This window comes from Camelus ferus, chromosome 8 (assembly GCF_009834535.1).
Source record: "Camelus ferus isolate YT-003-E chromosome 8, BCGSAC_Cfer_1.0, whole genome shotgun sequence".
Lineage (NCBI taxonomy): Eukaryota > Metazoa > Chordata > Mammalia > Artiodactyla > Camelidae > Camelus > Camelus ferus.
This window is the reverse complement of record NC_045703.1, coordinates 42,974,012-42,999,227: the sequence shown is the minus strand read 5'-3', so window position 1 is coordinate 42,999,227 and position 25,216 is coordinate 42,974,012. Positions and strand designations below refer to the sequence as shown.

The 25,216-nt window shown below is 36.1% G+C and overlaps 1 protein-coding gene across 3 annotated transcripts in view; it reads right to left on the bottom strand.

The window, feature by feature from the left end:
- Positions 1 to 7,449: 7,449 nt before the first annotated feature.
- Positions 7,450 to 25,216, bottom strand: part of RSPO3 (R-spondin 3) — a 76,134-nt gene continuing 58,367 nt past the window's right edge. For 2 of the 3 annotated variants that reach the window (XM_032484838.1, XM_032484839.1), the window contains exon 5: positions 7,450 to 8,674. In XM_032484838.1, the coding sequence (XP_032340729.1) occupies positions 8,484 to 8,674 (191 nt within the window). In that variant the 3' untranslated portion in view covers positions 7,450 to 8,483. Of the gene's footprint in view, positions 8,675 to 14,349; positions 14,976 to 25,216 lie in introns of those variants that run through there. The other variant, XM_032484841.1, reaches the window with a different exon arrangement.

Sequence of the window (25,216 nt, the reverse complement as noted above, 5' to 3'; positions counted from 1 at the left end):
GAAGAGCTGGAGATTTTCCCAAGGCACCCAGGATAGAGAGTAGTTCGTTGTGTTTGGATAGCATCACTGGGGCTTCTCAAATCGCGCTTAGGACTGGCTAGTGGGCAGTAAGTGGTTATGACTGTGGCCTAGGACTGGATCAAGGTTATCAAGTCTCCGAGAGCTGAAAGATTCTGTCATCCCTTTTCTTTATGTGTTGCAAAATAAAACAATATTAAACTGTAAAACTAGTGTAAGAAAGTTCAACCAAGTTCTCATTTTTCTCATTGTGACTACTTCAAGGCCACTTTGGTAATACTGAATAGCATTTTTTCTTCAAAAAATTGTTTTTCCTTACTTCTGCTTTGCCGAGTCCCTAGATTTTCTATTGGGAAATCCAGCACTGAGTTTGTGGGAGTGAAGTCTGAGGGCATTGTAAAATAGAAGCTGGGAACGTGGTACCGAATGAAGGCTGGGGACAGTTATGGATGACGGCTGGTATCATGTCTTTAGAACCATAAGGCAGCACTTTGTAGTGAGACTGAAGCTTCACATGCATGTTAGAATGTTGAGGGGATTCCACATTTAATTATTTTCCTCTATGTTAGCATTATTTTTCTTTTCATGCTTTAAGAAGTGATTTGGAAATGGATTTGTCTTCTCAGTTCACTTTTAACTTAACATTTGAGTTTTGTACAGTGTTTCAGGTGACACAAGGAAAAGCAGGACATATGCTACTTTTCTTTGAGGGTCTAACATAGTCTTCTACACAGCTACTTCTCCAACTGAAATGCTACTCAAAGGTATATATATTTCAATCCTTTGAAGCATTGCTTGGGTAGTGCTTAGTGTTGCTAGCTAGTTCAGTACTTGTCATGATTATTTTTATACAGACTTTTCCTTCAAACTGGTAGTTAAATCACTCTAACTCTTTGCAACGTTAAACTTCTGTATTTTCAAATCTTCTGGGGGTTTTTGGTATTAAAACTTATAAAGGTATATAAGTACAAAAGCAATAACATGTTTTCTTATCATGTTTACAGACTGGAAAACATTCATATTGACTGTGAACGCCAGGGCTGGTAGAGCAATTATTACAAAGTAATAAAAGGCCTTTAACCTCTACCCTGAGACAGAAAATTTTTAGAGAATATATAGCCTAAACATGGAGATACTTAATCTAATTGGGTAGCTCTATTGGCCCTTCAGAGCACTGGTGCTAATTAGCTATACAATAAGAATGGAAGAATCTGTAATTTGATTATTTATTCATTTAAATGATAGCTCATTCATGGATGGAGCTATGATCTGAATATGTCCCACCTCCAAATCCATATCTTGAAATCCTGACGCCTGTTCTAATGGTATTAGGAGACAGAGCCATTGGCTCAAGTGGATGGAACCCTCATGGTTGGGACTAGTGCCCTTGCAGAAAAGGCTGCAGAGAGATCCCCTAGCCCATTCCACCATGTGAGGACTCAACAAGGAGGCACCATCTTTTAACTAGAAAGTGGCCCTCAGTAGACACCAAATCTGCCAGTGCCTTCATCTTGGACTTCCAGCCTCCAGACTGTTATCTGTTAGCTACCTGGTCTCTGCTGTTTCATGATAGCAATCCAAATGGCCTAAGACAGACAGGAAATACACCCACTGATTAGTTTTATGTTACTGTCCCACAGTAACTATATTAAACCTGCTACAAGTGATGCTCTTCTATAGGAATTTCTCTTTAAATTTATTAATTTTTAATTACTCTTTGTTAATTTAGCCTTTATTTATTATTTAAGTGACTGGTGGTTTTTTGGGGGTGGAAAGGGTGGAGGCAAGGAAATTGATACTGGCCCTGAATTTCAAATTACTTCCGTCTGCAGGACTGTCGGTGACCAAACAATCTATTTTGATGATTGCAGAAAGGAGATTTTTCATAATAAATTTGGAAAATCTGGAGACCTGGAACAACACATTCTAATGATCTCTTCCTTTCTATAAATAGTAGCATTTTGAATTTGATTGAATCATATGGATACAAATTAAGCTCTATTCTCTTGACCCTTTCTTTCACATGTTGTATTTTAAGCTATGCTTTAAATCTTCCACAGTCAACAAGCAGAAATATTGGTTTACCACAATAATTCATTTTCTTCCCCTCCCATCCTAAAAACTTCAACATTTAAAAGGAGGATGGCAATCAAGAAAGCCAGAATTCATTTGCATGAAAATGACTCACTTTCCTAAACTGACTCTAGCTGTCCATGTCTTTTTGGAATCATAGATTATTCTCACTGCTGGTTTGGATAAAACAATAATCTGTTTTCCTGTAGCATTTGATGTGTTCCTAAAATGAGTCATAACCATTTCTTACTATGGGAAAAAGATCACTAGGGGCAAATGTAGTGATAAATAGGACCTGCTTCTAAATAGTTACCACATGAAGAAAATCTCTTGGATGTTAAATACCAAATGTTTTTATTTTATTTTTTGAGTTTCCTTTTGTTTTGATTTTATTAAATTCCTGCTTTAAGAAGTGTAAGCTAATGTCTTTCTTTAGTTTTATATTGAGTAGGGGAACTTACTAAACTATTTCTTCTCTAACTTATTTTTAGAGTAATTTTTAAATCTTTAGGTTTTTTTTTTTTTCCTTTTCAGACTAGCCAAACAAAAAAACATAGCCAAACATAAAAACATAACCAAACAAAATACAGTACCCAAGCAAAGAAAGAGGCTCCAGGCCAGGGTGATGGACATTGCCATCATGGAGATCCGAGGGTCCCGTGCCCCAAGGCTAGGAATGTGGCTTTTTTTTTTTTTTTTTTTTTGGCATAACATTCTGAAGGAGAGGCAATGAGGCAGTACATGGTTGTCAGTGAGTAGCTGCAAGGATGAAAGTAAGGAACCCCATTCTTTGGGGATCTTAAGTTTTCTTTTATTTTCTTCTTTTACTTTATTTTCCTTGAGACTGTCGTTGCTACATGGTTGACTGAGCTATTGAAGAACCTTGTGAGAGGTTGGGACCCATAAAGAGTGTGATTAGTCTGGGGACAGAAGTAGCATCAACTGACTCAAAATTGTCTGGTATAAAATCAAGATTTAGTGGTAGCTTATGTTATTGTGTTTGGGCCCCATAAAATTTACAAAGTGGAGTGATGCCTCCTGCCCCACTTTTGACGTAGTTCCAATGACAGCTGCTATAGAAATGTATGTCAGAGGAAAGGCTGCGTGTTGCAGTCTCAAATATGGGACCAACTCAGGAATAATGCTTTTATTAACCTTTTCCTGGGAGGAATATAAATAATTTCCTCTAAGAATAAAGTCTCCCATGAGGTCAACAGTGTGAGGAGTGGAGAAAGAAAAAGCAATCTACAGTTGTTTGCTGTAGGTACTGACTGGCTAGTAACAATAATAGCTTATGTATTTATTGTGCTTTACAATTTCGAAGCCCTTATAAATGTATTGTATTATCTCAAATTTTGTTATAAAGTTGGGTGCCTCTGTAAACTTTTTAATGAGTTGTTAAGTTCTTTGAAAAAATCTATCTCTTGCTTAAAATCTTATTTGTGATGGAAATTTGATAGCGGTAACTAAAATAGTAACTGATGTTAATAGTACAAAAGCTAGTACATCAGTTAAACCCTGATTAGCCAGAAGCCGTTTGTAATTAAAGTTATTATTCACCTTCCTGATATGTATTTGCTAATTTTCTATTTCCAAAAGTAAAACTTAATCTTCAGTAGATAATTCAATATCTTAGATTATCTCAACATCATTTTGAACACTATTTTTCATTGCATGCAACTGTAGATACAAGTGTGAGATATTTTTTCAGTTTATATATCAGATTATTTTATGGTCACATACTTCTGTCTTCTGAAACTACCATGTTGCCGATTTTCCAGCTAATGGAATATTCTTATTAGTTAAGGTTCTTACAACTCTTAATGACTATAAACAAAGTTGTGGTTACTATTTTTTGCCTCCCTCTTTCCTTCCCTCCATCCGTTTATCCCTTCCTTCTTTCATTCATTCATTTTAAAAAATATATTTAATTTTATTTTAGGGGGGGTATTAAGTTTATTTATTTATTTATTTAATGGCAGTACAGGGGATTGAACCCAGGACCATGTTCATGCTAAGTAAGCACTCTACCACTGAGCTATAGCCTCCCCCTTCTTTCCTTCACTTTTAAAAACCTGTTTTTATGATGGATATGCTACTTTCTGAATTACTTGAGAGACAGGATGGGCAAGAAAAGATGTGTCACAAAATACTGATACTGAATGTCCGAAGTGGCTGGGAGAAAGTGAGGCATTAGCTGAAGGAAGTTATTCTGGCAGTTCCAATAGTGAAAAAGACCTGTTGATGTTTCTTCCTGTATCATTTTAACTCTGAACAAGGACTCAGGGAAAAGATGGTAGAGCTGGCCAGTATCCTGCTTACACTGAAAGAGAACTGAACTGAGTCACTCCACACTCATCAAGGGCCACAGCAATGCAGGGCTTTCCCAAGGAGTCATACTTGCTATTTCCTTCCTGTCTGAACGCTGATCTTTTTCTCATTTTTCCTGTTCCCTCTGAGCACACTTGCCTCCTCCCATCAATTCTCCCACTAGCCAGCCCACACTCTGAAGCCCATGTACAGATACACAGACTCAGAAACACTCACACACTCATATACAAAGTCACTCAGAGCTCAGATTCAGAGTTGAATCTTATCCTGGGTTAAGGCCTCTGTGATTTGATCTGTCAGCTTCTTCTTTAGAGGTACCAGTTCAGATTACAAGAACATCCTTCCATACTGTGTTCATGGACATTCTTGGAACTAATAATAAATAAGATTTTAAGATGTATGAGGTGGGGGAGGAGCATGGGCAGAGCTGAAGTGACTCATGGTTGCTGGTTGTGTGAGTTTGGGTGCTTCTCTGTGCCTCACATTCCTCATTTTTAAAACAAGGATATCTATCAATAACCCACTCAGAAGGCTTTTGGGATAATTACATTATGTAACTTAGTCAAAGGGTAAGTGGCTAGCACAAAGGAGGTACATATCATTTTTTGGTTTCTTTTTTCTAATAAATCTAGAAATAGAAATATGATTTTAAAATGATAATACATCTACTAGGTGAGATGTAATGTTGTTGCTTACAACAAGAAAAGTCCCAGTTGATCCAACCACCAGCTTTACGCAACCTTGTTCGCTCAGTGGAGGATGAACCAGATGAACTCTGCGTTACAAGAAGTAACAAGTCAGTCTTAGAAAGAGGTCTTGTCCCCCACCAATTTGCCCAGAAATAGCTGCAGTCGAACCGAGAAAGAGTCCAGTCAGTTCCTCTGCTACTAAAATATGTCCACGGGAAAAATGGAGTGTCTTTAAGCCCATTTATAGAAAAGGCATACTTTAAAGAATAAGTAATTTCTTAGTTTCAGAAGATCTAAGACAAATGGGCATTTACATTTTGGTTCCTATTACTCATTTCATTTCCATGATTCTCACATATATACTTATTCTTTGAAATTATTACATGTGTGCACTTATAAGGATAATATCACATATTAATTAAGACATAAAATTGATATATATGTGTGACTTTGGAATTAGTTGTTATTTTTACTGATATTTATATGCAGAGTAATTATTATATTGAGTGGTGAATATTTAAATTCTCATCTAAGAGCCTGTACATTTCCACTTTTTGGGAAAGCAGGGTTGGGAAACCTAAAGGACACTGTCACTCATGAGAGCTCATTAGGATAATCACCTGAACTAACAAAAAGGTCACATGCTACCCTGCCAGTGGTCATCTCTAGCCCACCTCTTCCATGCTGACATAAGAAATTGGGACCCAGAGCAGTTAAGTAATTTGCCGGTGGTTAACACCTAGGGGTGGCTGTAGAAGAGAGACGTCCTCTCTATTATAAAGCAGAATTTGGAGATGGGAGCAGGCTTGTGGATCAGACATAGGCAGATTTATGTTGCTGCAGCCCCTCGGTTTCCTTTGTATCAAAAATTTACCAGCCATCCCTTACTATCAACAGTTTACCAGATCTTAGAGACAGAATCAGAGCAGGAAGTTAATACCTTCTGTGAGTATTACAGGAATTTTATCAGAAGTTAAATGCAAGATTTTGGTCAAAGTTGAGTAGGTTGCTAGTTTGAAGATAATGATGATTCCATGTGCCTAAAGATTTATCACATGTGTATTGACGATTGCAGTTAAAAATTGATGTTATTTTTGTCTTCATTTATATTGCACATAATGTGTGAATATTAATGCTAATTTTCATTTCTTTTTCCTTTGTAATATTTCTTATATTTACATGCTGCATCAAATATTTAGATTAACTGCCATTGTCTGGAGGACCACAGGGTATAAGTCTTGAGTCAAAACACATGGGAAGACATGATATTCAATTGCCACATCTGTTCTGTCCTGATTTATTTAAACTTCTTTCCAGCACTGCACATGCAGGTATAGACCTTCCCAGTAGTTGCTTGTTGAAAGAATGAAGACAATGATCAACATGGAAAATACACAAAAATAATTTGGCCACGTATGCTTGACTAGATAAGATTGAGGACAAAGATGGTGACTGAAACCACTAAAAGCTCTAGAAGATAGGCATATAGTTCCACCTAATGTAGCTCTGTAGGAAAAGGTTTGTTTGTCCTGGTGACATAAATTGTAGCTGAAGATAGAATTATTTTTATACACTGGGAATAGATCTAGTCAGATGAACCACATCTCATGTGGACAAGGAAAGAAAACACCAGAGTAAGAAACAGAAACACATCATTCAAAAACTTTATATCTTGGAAGAGGAAAAGAGAATTAAGCCAAACAGTCCACACGAACATTACAGTTGGTGGAGGAAGAGTGACCACACATAGGCAGCCAGAAGCCAGATTCATTGCCAGTTCTTCAGAAAGCAGTGATCTTTAGAGGCTAGGAAGCATGGCGGACAGAGTAGCTGTGTGTCCTTCTATTACAACAGGAAGGTTAAAGTGGGTCATGAGATTCTGGGGCATATGCCTCCTTTGCCCTGGGCTGGCTGTGTCCTCTGCGAAACACTGGTGAGGCCTCCAGCTAGGGTGACTTCAATCCCCCAAAGAGATCCACAGACTGAGAAAATATGGAGAAGAAAAGGCCAAATGTTCAAGATGCAGAAAGAACCAACATACAAAAAAGATGTTAATTTCTAAGCAAAGAAAGGGGAGTAGTGAAATCATTTAGGGAGGCCCCTGGATCTGTAAGTAGAATTTTGTTAATTAAAATAAGAAGAAAGTTGAATAAATGGCTCCTAACACCTTATAAATACATCTCCATCGTCTCAGGTAAAGGTGGATTCCAAAAGCCAACACTGAGAAATGTACTATGTTCTGAATTACATAGGATACAAAATCCTCTTTCCTAATTCAGGAATCTCAAGAAGTAACAATTTTCCAATGAAACAAACAATAAAACAAAATGAACAAGACTTGAAAAACTATCAACAAATATATTTATTGTGGTGGCTTTCTCCCCTATTAGATACACTTTGTTAGAAAGTAGCACCCCTTTTCGTTCCAGGTGGACCGTCAAGCAGGTAATAGGATTGTTTTTCCCCTCGTCGAGAGAGAAAGAAAACACATGACTTTGCAAACATGTTATATTTTCCTTGCTCTAGTTTTTGTTTTCTATGAAATCAGAATTTCCTTCTAATAAGCATGATTTTGTTTTTGGAAGTAAGTTACAGGTACACGTTTACAGACTTATACAACCCAAGGGGTAGCAGAGGCTGAACACACAGAGCTGACATAGATCGGAGACCTGTTCCAGGTAATCACAACCCGTCACAGTTTTGTAAAGCACACAAGTCATCTCCAACTCTATGGTTGCTTCCACATTTTGCCTTTCTCCAATCCCGTACAGTATATTTATCTCTGTAAATATATGCACTCTCACACTTCTTGCAGAAGGACAAATGAGGGCAATAGAACCAAGCTTATAACAGTTGTTTCTGTGGTGATAATTCCTATGATTCCAAATGCCAGGCCCTAATATGTGAGCACTCTCTAGATTTCCTGGACAAAACAACACTGTCTTATGAAAGATGTTTTCCTCCTCTGATCTCCTATTTCTTTAGAAGGGATACTGCATCTTTGAATATGCAGAATGATCATTTGCTTCTTAAAACAATAGCTTGAAAAAAAGGAAAAGATGTTGCTTCTCCAGATGTCACCATTATGTTGTTACATCTTATCGCCTATTGATAATTATGTACACAATTTCTCATCTCTTAAAAATGAACAGAAGCACTTAAGATAACCATTCAAAAACATCCCTTCTTTGAACTTTCGGCTCTGCTGTTAACTATGCTTGTATGAAGAATATAGCAACTATCTGGAATGTTGTTTAGACTGGGCGGTAACTGACACGTTGTCCGTCTGTGGTCCTAGTGTCTAGAGCACCTGTCCTAGGCATCTGGTTGAGATAGCAGCATCACGAGTTTACGACAATCTCCTGGGACCCTCTAGTGTACAGTGCTGAGTGATACCGATTTCTGTTGTTTATCTTGCGTCTTTCGCTTCTTCTGCTGCTGTTTGTCTTTGTTTTCTCGTTGTTCTGGAGCTTCTCTGCTGGGCTCCAGACCTTTGTTCTCAGGTATTGCATCCTTACTTTCTTCTTTAAGTTTTTTTCTTTTTCTCTCCCTTCCTTTTTTCCCTGAAATGAAAGGGTTCATCTTTAAAAAAAAAACATTCAATCATGTTCTACTTGGTTATTCTAAGTTTTAAAAAACCAGCTGAATTTCTGTCAGGTTGCATAACATGCCCAGAGATACCAAATATCTACACTTTAAATCACTCATTCAACTTCTCTTTATGAAGGCTGTGCTATATTTCAAGCAATGTAAACATGAAACACAAAGTATAATGAAGCAATTAATAATGATAGTTCTGAATTCTGGAGGGTTCTTTTGCTGTAAGTTTGGTAATTATTTTACATGGTAGCTACTTATGGATAGTTAATAGAAATTTGTGAATTGATTTCTTGCCATCTAAGACATTTATTAATGTGTATATGTTATCTGGCTCCTACACAAGGCACTATTTTGTATTCAGAATTTTCCAAGTAGCTGCTACATATTTGCACTCTGCCAGTATATCTACATGCCATCTACTAGAAGAGAATCGATTTGCATAACAAATTTGCAAATAAAGGGTCATGAGGAATACCAGAATAATTATATTTTTATTTTATGTTGAAATTAATTTCCATTACAGATTCTCTATATGCAGGGCTAGGGGTGACTGTAACTTACCAATACCCCTATGGTATAAGCTACAAGGGCAGGAACTCTGTCTCTGTCAACAAATGAGTAGATACTGGAATACACTGGATTCCATGGAGGACCTTGACCTTGATCTGGGTTTGAAGCATAGATTTGTTCAGATTCACACTTTGAGGCATTTTAAAAAGTGAAATCAGCACGACTTTAAAGGTTTTGTTGCAGGAAAGGATATTGCAAGATAGACTGGAGCCAGGGTGAAGAAATGAATTTTATTCTATTGGCCTGGGGGAACTATTAACAGTTTTAGAAGAAGAGAATAGTTTGATCAAAGTGCATGGGTCTGGCACCAAATTAGATGAATTAAAAAAAAATACAAATTAGTGAATTGACTAGATATTTATTATCATGTTAATATTTAACATGTACAATCTACAGCATAAAATAATTTCTGAGCACATGGTTTTAGTAACATCCATTAATACACATATCCCAGTGAGAAATTACTGATTTAACTTAATATCATAGTAAGTGAAAACGAGGAATTAACTATTCCTTGATGTGGGACAGACTCTGATTGGGCATATCCCTGCATACTGAACCATGTAAAATCTGAAATTAGTTTCTGTCTACAAAAAGTCACTTTGGACAAAAGTATTTTGGAGAAATTATTTGCCTGAGAGAACCAAAATATTTTCACATCCTGAAATAGGCTGCAAATATTGAATTCAGTGGTTTGGCTTTCCTTTTCTTGAGCTCTGGTTACGGAATTCTAGGAACCAATCTTATTAATACCGCACACATATACTCGGCCAACAGTCTCCTTGGATTTTATACCACAGCTAGCTTTATCTGAGACTATATTTGCAAAGCCTTTCAATTACTTTATGAAAACTTGCCTTGTTGGGCTCAACATAACACATCTCTAAATTCTGGACCCTAAAAGGACAGTTAGCAAAAATGAGAATTCAGACCACCATAAAGCAAATATCAGTCAAATTATTTTGGGTATGTAGAGATGAACAAAAAATACTAGAGTTGCCTATTATGTCTAGGGCTGGCTAGTTGTCCACTGGTTCACCAAGTCCACTATTCTTTTCACTGAAAAGAATATTGCTGGATTGATAAAATTTCTATGGAAGAAATTAAGGTTTTGTTTTTTCATGCTGGCTTTACACATTTGAAGTGCTGATGTGAAATTAGTAACCAAACAGGAAAAAACCAAAGAGTTAATTTTCCTTCTTAAATATGTACCGTAATTTAATTTTCATAAATCTGCACAACTTGAAAGAGAGAAATGCTGGTTTTCGTGGCTTGTGCTTGATTTTCAGAAGGACATGGCTGCAAAGGTTAGATTACATAATATTTCCATTTTGAGGAACATTTTGGAGGTGTTCAAGTTCAACTCTAAAAATACTGTCAGCGAAAATCATTCCAAAGTTCCATAAAAACTATTGACCCCAAACAAAGTGTTATTTTTATGGAAATTACCCAGAAGTTCAGTGTTTGACATTGTTCTCTTGATGATGGTCCAACATCTTACAGCTGTGACCCCGACCACAATGTTTTGGACACATAAAAGTATATTGTTTCTTTCTTGATCACAGATTGATTTATATGTTTTCTAGCTACACGTGACAGCATGCTCAACTTACTCTGCATTTCTGCTTATTAGCAAACTGATATGATTATTTCTTAATCCAGGCAGAAACACTTTTGGAAGTAGCTTGCAACTCAGTATTATAGCTTTATTATCCAAGGAATAACTATTTAGTCTGGGTTGTGAGTGAAAGGGGAGGCTCTACTGAAGCAACAGGAAACTAACGCGTTGTACATCGTTGTTGCCCAACAGAGAGCTATTGCACAACAGAAAAGCGGGATTATTATTTTTTACAGGCCATGTGTTAGTGGTTGGAAATGCTAACTACCCTTGTGCATAAATAATATATTTTCCTCTTGTCCAAGAAGTAGAAATGCGGAAGAGTGGCTCTAGTCCGTTAAAAAATCACATGCGATTTGGGAAATTTTTAAGGTTTTCATTAAAGGGGATTCCTTTTTCTATCCTGGTGACTTTTCACTGATGTGGTCAGTAGTCATTTGTATACATTTTTGGGGTCATATTGCAAACTAACCATTCCGGTTATCACAATCTATGTTTGTGTTTTGTCATTCATTGATTATTTATGTGAATGCATACACATGTGCGAGAATTGGGTTGTAGAATGTTCTAGTGACTGAAACAATGTTCATCTTACGTCGATGTTCCAGCTGTGTAGGTGGTGTTTGGATAAAAGCCATCAAAAAGAAATTGCTATTAACACTCATGTTCAATCTGAGCCCTTGCATGGAAATATAATGTTTAAGAACACTGTCTTTAGAGTCAGAAAAACGCCATGTTTTTCTGTTCAAATTCTAGGTCTGCCACATAGTTGTGTGACTTTTGGCAAGTTGTCGATATCTCTTGGGGTTAACTGTTAACTGTCTGATATTTAAAATGTGGATAATTGTTATTACTTGCTAAACTTTTTAAGGGTTGCACAAGATGCTTGTAAAGCACTTAGCATAGTGCATGGCACGCATTAATCACGAGAGAATGAAAGCTAATGTTATTAAGTCATTGCACAAACATGAATTAAGCCTCTACCCCGTGCCAAAGAGTGTACTAAAACCTGGGGATACAAGTGAGATACGGAAACAGACACAATAAATATAGTCACACGTTAATGCAAAAATAGAAGCATGCACAAGATCTATTGATCACAGAGCAAGGAAAGCATTGAACTCTGCTGATGGAGATCAAAAAAGAATCCCCAGATGCAGTGATGTTTGAGCTGAGCTTTAAAGAATGAGTGAGAGTTTGCCAGGCTGATGAGGGGAAAAGGGCACAGCGGGCAGTGAACAATATGTCAGTGGCATGAAGGCACGCAAGGACATGGCGAATCTGGGGAACTGAAGTAGACTTCCTTGGTTTGATCAGAGTCTATATATAGGATATGACCCGGAGAAGCTGAAATGATAGACAGGACTTGATTGCCATTTTGGGAATTTGTCCTGTGGACCATGGTACAGAAAGCTGAAGGGCAAGCATCAGAATCTGAGAGCAGGGTTGAGTTTGGATGTTTCTGTGACTAGTTGGGAAAGGCCAGCAGGATATTCTAACATGTGACCTTATCTCCTATTTCAGAAACACTTCTGTAAGTAATACAAATCCATAAAGTGAGTATAGGCATATTTTTGAGACAAACTTTTAAAAGAGCAGCTAAAAATCTCTGTGCAGACCATATAACTGCATATTATTTAGGATTTTGTTGCAAATCAGTATCACGTAATTGAATAGGTGATTGACGTTTTTGAGATTCTGAAATTATTTTCCATTCATACAATAATATATAGTCATTTATACAAACACTTCCTAGAGCCTTCTGCAGAGCAGATTTCCAAGTGCAGATGACTTTGAAAAATAGATTCCTAGGTGCTACTTCCAGAGATTATGATTCAGAAATTCTTATGATGGGCTCAGGAACCCAGAGTTGCTAACATTTCTCTCCCAGCTTATTCTTATGTGCAGCCACATTTAATAACCACAGCTGTAGATCAACAGAAGATCCAATTTCCTTAAACATATACTCCCAAAAGTTTATTTCATGTTATGTGATTTATCTTTTAATTTCTTATATTTTTTCCTAATGGATATCAAATATGTTCTTTAACTTCCTGTACCTACTAATTTTTAAGGCAAGTTTTCTGATTAGGTACATTTTTGGAATAGACACAGATATAAAACAGAAATGGGTTACAGATTGTCTTTTTAAAATATGCTCAAATAGAAATATGTACTGAAAAGAATAAATATATTAAAAAGAACAAATAGAAAAGAAAATGAACCTGAATTATATTTCCAAAATTATGTATTACATATTTAAGATCCAAGTAAAAATAAAAACTACAGAAAATGCTCAATCACCCTTTTAAATGTAATAGGGCTATTAATAAAAGGGCTATTCTCCTTAGATCACAAGTAGAATTTATTTTATTGAGAATTACTCAAATTATGAATATCTGTTCAGTTTTCTGAATGTTTAGAAATACCTGTGTATATTATAAAAGCTGCTTCTTGGTGAATTTCTTGCAGAATACCACTAAGGGGAGCTATTGAGCTTTAAGTAGTTCCAGTTCCAAGACAAAGTTTTCTCGAAAAGCTAAAAAGGTATCTTAACACTCTAAACTGAAGACTAAATATCACTGAATCTATGATTCAAACCAATTAGATAAATATCCTATTAAAAGTACAGAATTTATTACTAGGTCTTTCCCCTTTATTGGATGTGGAAGGAAATTCAATTGGAAAGCCACGGCTTTAAACCTTCAAAAAAACCAACCAAACAAATAAAATGGTGTGAAAATGGGATTAATCTGATAATTTTTGGATCTAGAGTTAGACTTGATTTTTACATATAAAGAATGGAAATTCCAACTTTTTTTCCCTTTTTGTTACGTTATCACTGAAGAAATTTTACAAAGGAGGGGGAAATTGCTACAGTATAACTTTTTCAGCAAATACGATTTATTATGTAAAAACATATTTAAAAGTCTTTGAATTGTGGGCTACGTAGACACAGGACAGCGTGACCCAGTGGTGAAGAACACAACTGAAAGTCAGCAAGGCCACGTTCTTTCTCAGCTACATTTTTCAGAAGTAGAATTGACTTTAGAAGTGCATTCAAACTTTTTTGTTTGTTTGCTTTTAATAAAGTAGAAATACTTATTTATTTGCTATCATTTTAACCTAGGAATTTATTTTCAATACAGTGAAAATATGGAAGAATGAATAACTTGTTTTTTTTTTCTTTTTCAGTAAATAGGCACACTATTTTTCAAAATGGAAATTAATCTACTTGATTTATCTACTCTGTACAGTTGATCCTTGAACAACATGGATTTGACCTGCACAGATACACTTATACATGGATAGTTTTTCAATAGTAAACGCTACAGTGCTACACAGTTTCTGGTTAAGTCCCCAGATGCGGAGGAACCCTGGATATGGAGGGTGACTATAAATTCTATTCGGATTAATTCCCCTGAGGTTGCTCAAGGGTCAACTGTAGTTTAATACATGAATTAGTTCACCTGTACTTCTGTTTAACTTCCAAGATGCTTCTGAGCAATTATTCCCTGAAAAATAATTTGACGTATCATTACATGCTGTACTAAATGCCACAATTTGGGAAATGACCATTTTTGCAAAGATAATAAGATTGAAATAACATTTTGCCACCAATTGAAAAGGGCTAATATAAGAGATATTAATCAGTTTGTGCCATTCTTTTGGGGATTCTGAAACAAGAGTGTCTTGACAGTAAGACACTGAGTGTAAATTTTAGGAGGTCAAAGGAGGTAAACCTAAGCTTCTTACCATGGTACCCAGGGTCCTTTGTTCTTTGTGACCTGGTCCCTGCTTACATAATCATCCACTTTGGAGACCTCATACCAGTCCTTCTCCTAGTCACCTCTGCACTTCACTCACCACAACCCACAGTTTTTACAGATCCCACATATTTGATGCATTTTCCTAGAATGCATTCTCTAGTATCGTTTGCTCTAACTCAGACTTAAGTGTTTCAGTCTCTGCTCATGCGTCACCCCTTCAGGGAAAACTTACTCTTCGAATCTTTTCCTAGGTTGGATTATGTATGTTTCTCCTCTCATTGCTCGTTAAACTCCCAGTAAGTCCTGCTGGAATAATTAAGGTGAAGATGACTTGCGTTGAGAGTTTCTAAAAGTAGTAAAAGTCATGATAGATAACTAAAATTTAATGAACACTTCCATGTGACAGGCATACTTCTAAGTATGAGCAGATGAGGAAAACGAGGGCTCTTAACCATTGTGCTCTTCTGCCTCCACATTATGTCTCAAGGGAGGACAGTGTGTCTGCATCTTTGTATTCTTGTTTGATTTCACACTTCAACTATTGAATAAATAACGAAAAGAAAGTGTCTGGGTGTGAACTAACATATTAAACCAGAGAGGCTTTGTAAAAATGAGGGTTTAGAACATACTTAACCTCTTGAAATGTCAATTTCTGAACAGCAAGGTGCTCATCAGGAACTAACAGCACTTTGGAGTAGGTGTTTTGTGTCAGAACCATCCAGTTACCGCATGCGCTACACCCTTCTGTTTTACTGCTGCAAATCTATTTTGGTTTCATTATTTCCACTCCTCTCCCACCCATGACAAGGTAGGTTACAATATACATGTAATTTGGAAATTACTTATATATTTTATCATTCATATCTAACTTATAAACTTTAAAACTACCACTGTGACACTTTTGAAATCCTAATAAAATTAGCAGAGATTTTTATATTTTGTTCCATTTAATATTAAAAAAAGAGAAAGAAAAGCTGTATGAATTTAAATTTCAAAACTCCACTAAGGTTTCAATGCAGTCCCATTATAAATCATTTCATTTCATAGCAGACATCATTAATATCAATAATTATAACTTTCTAGAATCTATATTTCTATAATATACCTTCGCATAATGAACTTTCTATTCCCAACTCAAATACTTTCCTTATGAATTGGGCGTTGTCAGCAGACCTCTACAGAGTTTTTCCCTTTATTGTTTAAATAATTTCATTACTCACTGAAGAGTCAGGATCTGAAAATTTGAATTTTGGCCCCATGTCCTGACAGAACTTTCCAGGGGCCTTTCATCCGAGGTAACTTCATTCCATCTCAGAGCTGCAGCTGCTCAGAACCCTACCCTGGATGTCTTGCATTCAAAAGGGGCGTTAGCTAGAGTTCAAATGGAACTGTTAAAGATACTGGATATTGCATAGTGCGATGCCTTTCTGTTGTAAGTCGTCAGTATTAAAAGAACAGTTAAAAGTGCAAGGAGAAAAAAGTACTCAAAAATGTATGACTCTTCACAATATTTACAATTTACTCATCATAAAAGTAAAGGGTATCCTGTATTTCCACATTATAATATTTTAAAAATGCAGTAGGGCCTCACAATTTATTTTACATGACTATTCTAACTTTAGTATTCTTTTATGTGGGTTTATTTCTCTTGAATCACTACCTTTTGTTTGAAAGTTCATTTGAAATTAGTAATTTCAGTGTTGTTATTTTTCTCAGTGTAAAATTTCTTAACTTGACTTTGAAATTCTATCTAGCACATTAGGTTAGATTACAGAATTCTTGGAAACTAAATCACATACAATTTACTTGTTGGAAATTTATTGACCTAAGCATGTTTGCACAGTGCGTTTTGAACTAGATCTTGGGTCTTATATAATTTTGTCTATTGGATAAGCATGTAAACTTATTATTACTTTCACTTGCTGTCAAAAGGTGTGTTGATAAGTTTCACCTATTAAATCAGTCAAATTTTGTTTATTACTTTTGCCATGAAACTCATGACTAGTTTGTGAAACGACTATTACTACTCTCTTAAGAAAAAAATGACTCTGAGGTTTGAATGCAGTCCTATTATAATTTCACTTTATAGCAGACATCATAAATATCAATAATTATGGCTTTTTAGAATTTATATTTCTGTAATATGCCTTAGCACAAGGAACTTTCTTTTCCCAAGTCAAGTACTTGCCTTGTGAATTGAATAGGTCTTCACAAATTTTCTTATTGTTATTTTGGATTGATATTTTGATTGTCTCACACACTTTATGAATTTATGGGGATATGTGTATATTGCTTATCTTCAGAAATGTAGACAGTCATGTGGCTGACTCCACTATTTCAAAAACTGATAAAGCTTGCCTAGTAGTATTGCCAAGTGTCCTCCCTGAAATTTTCAGTTGAGACAAGTCTTCTCAAAATATTAATGACTATCTCAAAGATGAATTGTGTTTATTTTTGTTGTAACGCTCATTCTTTACCTTGTCTCCCTCCTCACTGCCTATCCCCAACTCATGTTGGCTGCTGCTATCAACTCCCATCTCATATAGCAAGGTACAGAACACGGATGAGTCTATATAAAATAGTATTACAAAAATGGTTTACCACAAAATTATTTTAAAGCAGAACACACAGTTGTCATTCAGACCATCTATTGAGTGATCCCTTTAAGAAGTATGGAAAAACTATTTCTTCAATACTTCATTATAATAAATTTAAAAAAAACATTTCACATTCTTTGTGACAGTTTGCCTAATTTTGTGTCAATTTAAGTTTTAACTGTAGCAACTTTATTTACTGTATCACTAATCAACAGTAAGCTGAGAGTACTGCCTATGTGTAGATTGCTTTGAAAATCTGAGTCTTTAAAATGTTTCTTCTTGGCAAATTTTCATTTTCCTGCTAAATCTTTCTGAGTTGACAATCACTCTACTCTAGCCCCAATAATACATATTAAAGTAACAATAAAGAATGCTTAAATTTTCTGACTTACCCAATTTATTTACCTTAGAAAACCAGAAGCCTCAGTTATATCAATATTTGATTCTGAAGATTAATAATCAATATTTTAAAACTTTTTTGACCCTTACATATTCCTCTCATGAGAGAACACAATGATGGCAAGTCTTTATGTAGAGCTTAAAATAGCACTGGTATTTGAATTTTCCCATTTTTCTTTAGTTAGCTGTGTAGGCTTACAGTTTAGTCTTTCATACTTGAAATACAGGTTCTGAAATCTACTTATGGTAAATATCCACCAAATGGTTCTTTTTCTCTTCTTTTTTTTTTTTTCCAAAGAATCACTAACCCAAGAGCACTGTCTTCATCTTTGATGAAATATAGCTTCCCAATTAACAAGAAAGTCCTTCATTTCAAAAGCTTGAGCAGAATGCTACTTGAAAATTCATTCCAGCTGGTTAAATTGAAGAACTGAAAGAATTCCAAAGAAAGAATATTCTCTTGGCATTTATCATTTGATTTTCATTTGGATAAATTTCCATTCGCTCAAAGAACTGGTCTCAGAATTTTGTTCTTCTGAGACAAAAAAAGAAGTGTTGATAGGCATGTTTGACTATGCAGGACTTCCTCCCTTACCCAAATTGTCGACTCGGCTGTATTGACAGGAGGAGATGGCCTCATACTTGCTGACACACTCGCAGTGATTGATTACACAAGAGATGTTGATATTATTCTAATCTCTTTCATCATTTTATGCACTAGTTGACTCTGCTGTCTAATTCTCATTCTACCATAGCCCACTCTTTCTTTTCTTTGAAAATCATTATTGCTCTATGGGGGAAAAAATGTAACTCTAATCTGGAACATCACTGGAGAAAAACAACTACCAAGTCTCTTATTTAGCATGTGCTACACAGTATTGTTAGTAAAGACGTCACACCCTTTTATAGCTATAATTTAGTATTTTCAGCTATTTATTAGTTACCTATGGGAAGCTAATTTTTAAATGCACCTTCTGTACATTCTCAAATGTTTTCAACTTTGCTTCAGTATTTCCTTTCTTCTTTTTTTTGTTACAGAGTATCTCAAACCATTGATTTCTTAACTAGTTTGGAAAACATAGAAAACCCCACTTAGCCTCCACTATATTAAAATCTATAATAAACAAATGTGTAAAAAATTTAGTTTTTTACAATTTTAGTATAGTGGAGGCTAAGTAAAGTAAATAAGATCACAAGGGGCACATTTTACCTACGGCAGATAATACCAGCTGTTTGAAGTACTTTTCATCTTACTCTGTTGGTGCAAGTATTTGTTCTTAATTAGAAATACTTTTCACATGCATTTGCATAACCAACAAGATAGCTCCTTGTAATTATTACAATTTTATTAATTCAATAACAGTTCAATAGTAGTTATACCTACTTGAATGGAACACAACTGATTTAATTTCTTTCAAAATTTTTGGCAGTTGAGTGTTCACTAATCTAGCAACATCTGCCCTATAGTTAAGCGAGATTAGTAATATTTTACAATGCTTCATTTTACAAGTTTCACTGTACTTCCTTTTTCATTGTATTGATGCGTGTTAGGGTAGGGAGAAGAGTTAAGAGGGCAGACACATGTGCAACAAATGTGTGCATATGTCTGTGTATGTATATAAATATATATGCACATATTTATTTATAGGTCCCTTTCCACCACAGATGCCAAGTTCTATTTTTCTGGTGGATTTAAAAATATCAATTCAAAGAAAGAGAGCCTGTTTTCCAGTTTTATTTTCAGTAAGTCTGAGAGATTTTGCCTATTACAAGAATCCTTCAGAAACCTGAACCTTTAAAATTAGGAGACTGCCAGATTATATGACTTTTAACTTTTTCTTATCAAATATATTTTCTATATGTTAAATTAACTTTAGTTAAATTAACGGGCACTCTTTTTTGTTTCGCAAACTTTCAAAATGTTGTGGGAAAAATAGAACATGGTGCTCTAACAAGCATCTGATTAATGTAGAAGAATTTAAAGAGTTACTTTTGCTCTTCGGATACTCAACTTTCTTCACGTGGACTTTCCCTCGTAACACTGACTTTATCGTTAGAAGCCCAATTTCCCTCTTCTTTCTTTGCTACTAATTAGCTCATTTCCTTCCATTGATTTGATTGGGTCCCTAAGGGTATATTATATATATTATCTCATGAATTTTGATCTCTATTTCTACGTCGTTTTGCAATATGTCATGGTGATACTGAATTATGTTTCTTTTTTTTTTCTAAAAATAGGAAGAACAATGTGGTGATAACTGCAAATATGATTAACTTATCTTTGTAGAAACTCGACTTTCATTTTGATTCCCTTTAAAAATATTTAAATAGAAAACACACAGGAAAGTTTACTTCAGGTGGGGGGGGTACTGCTGGGGCTTTTAGCAGAGGCTTCCTGATTCATTTGCATATTTTGTGCACAGAGAATTTGGAGGCATATGGTACACAGGTAAGCACTGCCACCATTGCTCCAGAGAACGTGGTAGCTTTGCCTTTCTCTTTAGCACAAGCCTGTACACAGTAGCGACTCAATAAATATTTATTGAAAAAATTAAATGAAAAGATGAATAATGCTCTTTTTTTCTTGATTTAATGCTTGTCATTCTATTTGGGGGAGAGCTGGGGAAGGACAGGCATAGAGAGAGATGCTTTTGGTGCTATTCTCAGATATACAAGAATGCTGTGTTTACCCAGTATTTTGAACACCTTGTCTTAATGAATGCCATTTCTTATTAAGGAGTCCTCTGCCAGTTAGCCACTTCTGTTATAATATTGGCTTCAAGTGACTACAACGCACTCCACAGAGCTACGTCATGGTCGCAGGGAAATAATTTTGACTTGTCATGAGACCCAAGCAATGATAAATAGCTAGAGTAACCCTAAGGCTAAGACCTTGGAAATCCAGGTTGCAACAGAGAGGTTACAGAGGATCCCACTCTCTTCTACTGTGGGAAGGAACTTAAATTCTAAAACCGTTTTAGGGATTTGAAGGCTCTGAAGTTTCACTGAGGCTGGGAATGTGGACCACCTCTCAGCCCCAAACTGGGAAACAGTGGCCTAACAAAATTTTTTTGAGACTGGAGAATAAGAGATGGTAGGGGAGAGGGACAGACAGGGGAAGTGCAGGAGGAGAGGAAGGGGCTTGGATGATTATGAAAGCTTGGAAGACAACAAAATAACCTTTTCTTCCTTAAATTATCTTCTATAGCAGGCATAAATGATGCTTTATTTGGTGGAGACTGGAATGTAGTCTTCTTTTAAAACGATGAAATATGACCCTGGCTCATCTTGGCCCAATCTTGGGGCTTTGAAGTGGTACCACACAGTCTCTGAAGCTTGATTTCCCCTTAAGTTTTGAATGACTGTGGCTTTTGTTGTAATCCATTAAATTTTGCGTTCAGTGGAATTCCACCAAAATAAAGGGCCATTGGGTAACATGATGAAACTTTCAATTTAAGAGGGTGTAGCAAAGGCAGCAAATGGCACATGTAACTCAACTAATAAAGCAAATGGCACGTGTAATGAGTGAGAGAAAATCCTAGGAAAGACTTAAGCAAATGTGCTCAAAATGAAAGAAATTGCAACAATTACTGAAGGAATGGACCCTGTCTTACTCAATCTCCATGAAAATGAATATTTATTGTTTAATTGAGTATTTAAGAATCAAGTAAGATGATCTTGGATATAAAAAGGCCAAATGAGATAGAAAAATGTTAAAAATTTTTTTTAATATCCCATGTTTTGGGTTTTTATCTTCTAAATAATGTGCACAATCTTCCCGTGTCCCTGAAGACCATATGAAGGTAGAAAGTGGTACGTGACCAATGATTGTATATACCCTTCCCTTATTTATATCAACAGGGAATATTTAAGGAAAGGGTAGTGATCAAGAGATAGTTAAAATACTGGGGAGCAAAAGTATTTCAAGAAGGCAGAAGTGAGATCCACAAATTTATCTCTCTATTGTGCTGGGGGTTGCGGCGGTGGGCTGGGTGGGAAGCAGAATTCTTTCTTCTCCATTATTACACCTTGGCCACCTTTAATCACGTACGTTTTTGGGCCCTGCCAACTCTGCTGGTACTTTTCTTAGCTGCAGAGGTCTTGAGCTGTGAAGCACAAAAGGCTGTCTCCTGGGCAGCCTTCCCTAGGTATGAACAGGTCTGGATGTGGGTGTAAGAGTCTGTCCCAACAGAAAACAATACCAGTGATTTCCAAAAATCAACAAGTATTTCAGAGATTGCCAAGTTTAATAGATGATTTTCACTACTGCTTACAACACATAATAGGCAGCTGTATTCTTTATGCATGTGAATATATTTAACATGGATCGTGCATGGATTAATATATTAACATATTTTGCTGTACTAGCTGTTAAGAGTTTTGAAAATCACTCCTTGCCTATATACATCCTTCAGGATACATTTCAAAGCCTGCTTTCTCCATGAAGCCTTCTCCAGTTATTTTCCAGCAGGTGAGTAAGGATGCAGTAAAGTAAAGCTGCTGTGACCTTGGACTTTGAAGTTAGACAGATCTGAGTCTGACTCTCTGCCAAACCATTTAGTCATTGTCTATCCTTGGGGGATGTTACTTAAACTCTGAAGACCTCATTTTAAAAAAAATATGTGCTTAAAAATATGTGTGGCATTAAATTAAATGTCAAACATCTGAAATGGGTGTCAGACAATGTGCGTTAGAGACACGGCTATATTACTTCACAGCAACGTGACCTTAAGGGAAGCGCTTTCTGTGCTTCAGTTGCCTCATTTATAAACTAGAACAGATAATTCCTACTATTCTTACTATTTGGGGTACGTGTGAGGGACAAATGATATATGAGTACTTGGAAAACACCATATGTCTCATGATTATTTGATCACATCACGCTCTTTCTTGATCTTGTGCCTTAGATGCTGCTCCTTAACAGAAAGCTTCTTTAGCTGGAAAAATTCTACTTGTTCTTCAAGAGCCAGTTAACACTACCTCCTCCGCTTCCAGAACACCATACCCATCTGTCTATTTTGTCACTATTTGTTTGCAGTCAACTCTCACATGAGATCATGAACTCTCAAATGAGTCTCATACAGACTTGTGTCTCTTCCCAGTCATTTTCACTTCTGGCATCTAGCATAGTTCCTGGCATACAGTAGTCACTCAATACATGAAGTCCAATGAAAGGATGAATAGAGCCTTCAACGCCAGAATTGTGCAAAGCGAGACAAGTGGTGACACCACTAGGCTTAAACAATGAGAGTTAAACGGCAACTCTATTCATAAAAACAAGTTTTCTAATAGGACATCAAGTTACTTACTAGACTGACTGTGCCTTTGTCACCATTGTATTGCTTTGTCAGTTTCTTTATGTTCTTTTTAGTAAAGGAATCTTTGCTTTTGATGATGATGTGATCCAGTAAATAAAATTGTTCTATATGAGACATGGTGTCGTTGCATCACCCCAGCTGGGAGCAGTGAGGACACAAAGCTTACTCCCAGTACCATCGCATCCAGCTTCCAATATTCTAGGCTTCAGTTTGTCCCCCGATTAATATGCATAGCACATGCATAATGAGTTAGGGATGATGGATTTAGTCATATTTTCTGCAGTCTGTTTATGAAAAGGATTAACTTTCCTTTTTAAATCAGTGAAGGAGAATCAGAGGGGACACATAGAGTAGTGAAAGAACTGGGCAGACTTAGCTGAATCCATAAACAGGTTACTTTTTTGGAGGAAAACATCGCTGTGAGTGTTTACTTCATAAAAAGGAGCAATGCCAGTTGATGTTTGGTCCTTGGCTTGGTAAGGACCTAAGGTTTTACCTAGGGTTTATTTAAGTGAATATTATGTAAATTGGGGGCTGTTTAAATTTCTAAGAAGTGTAACTGGAACAGCCCTGTGGTAGGCAGAAAATAGCTTCCCAAAGATGTCATGTCCTAAAGCTAAAACCTACAAATATGGTACTTTACGTGGTAAACAGGAATTAATATTGCAGATGGAATTAAAATTGCTGATCAGCTGACTTTGAGAGGGGTAGAATACCTGGGATTATCTGGGTGCACCCAATCTAATTTCATGAGTCCTTAAAAGAACTTAAAAGGAAGAAGAGGCAGAAGAGAGGGTCAGAGAGATGCTTTGTGAAAAAGGCTCAACCTGCCATTTGTGGCTTTGAAGATGGAGGAAGGCGCCATGAGCCAAGGAATGTGGGCAGCCTCTATAAGCTGGAAAAGGCAAGGAAGTGAATTCTCCTCTAGAACCTCCAGAAAGAAACATAGCTCTACCAACACCCTGATTTTAACCTGATTAGGCCTGTGTTGGTCTTCTGACACACAGAACTGTAAGATGATAAATTTGTGTTGTTTAAGATACTATTTTGGGTAATTTTTGGTAATTTATGGCAGCAGTAGAAAACTAATATGAGCCCAAACTTTGTAACGGTTTTCTTATATTACAGTTCATAAATAAATGCCCAAAACAGTTTGGAAGACCACTATCCCACTATTCAAATGCTCTCAGTAACCTGAATGGATCACCTAGGTTCTGAACAGCATCTGACTTTCTACGCAGACTGTTACAACATTAAATTCCTTTCTGGCAGCTTTATTCCTAGAAATTTGGGTAAACTGAATTTACTGATGACCAAGTGCAAAATAATAGATCAAAAGCAGCCAAGTGTCAGAAATACTAATTTTTTTTAAAGAAGTTCATACCTCGAATATTGATCTAATTCTTATGAGAACCCAAAATTTGCTTTTTGAAAGTAAAAATGTTGTGATTCATTATAGGACAAATTGTGAAACAAGACAGGCCTTCCCCATCTTATTTTTGCATATACGGTGGATATGTTTTCAGTGTCAATTTGTGAACGAGGATTCCTATTAAGCAGAAATTCATCTGGAGTGTATCATCTGCAAGATCAGCTTTAAGAGAAATGAAAGAATGTGAAAACAGGGAGATTCTTTAAGAATGAAATTATGCCTTCCTCCATGCGCCCACACCAATGTGGCTACAGAACTTTGGGGAATTTATTTCAATGTTGTCTGTACTCACAGTGTTCCTTGCTTCAGTTCCCTCTATCAGAACCTCCTGAGGTCAGAAAGTTTTGCCCTTTTCAGAGGCTTTTTTCAGCCAGCGAAGACTTCTGAGCTAACCAGAAATCAAAATGGGATGCTGCGTTATGTCAGAACTGCATGTTTAGTCTGCTTTCCTAGAAATAATCAAGAAAAGTTATATGTGAAAAGACACAGATGTTCCCTTCTCAGCAATATTTTCATACTTTTAAAGTATAATATGAAAAAATCTAGTTGAAATCTAGAACAATATGTATTTTGTATATGCACGTATTTTATTGATTTATGAAAGTTCACAAAACATAAAATACCTAAGATTTTATATATATATGTGTGTGTGTGTGTGTGTGTCTATATATATATATATAAAATATGTAACTCAAGGCAATAAATGCTGTATCATGTTGATGTTGACCTTTAGCCCAGCATGTCTTTCTTTGAAAATTCATAGGAAATGGATATTCTACTATTTATTCTGCCTTACGATTG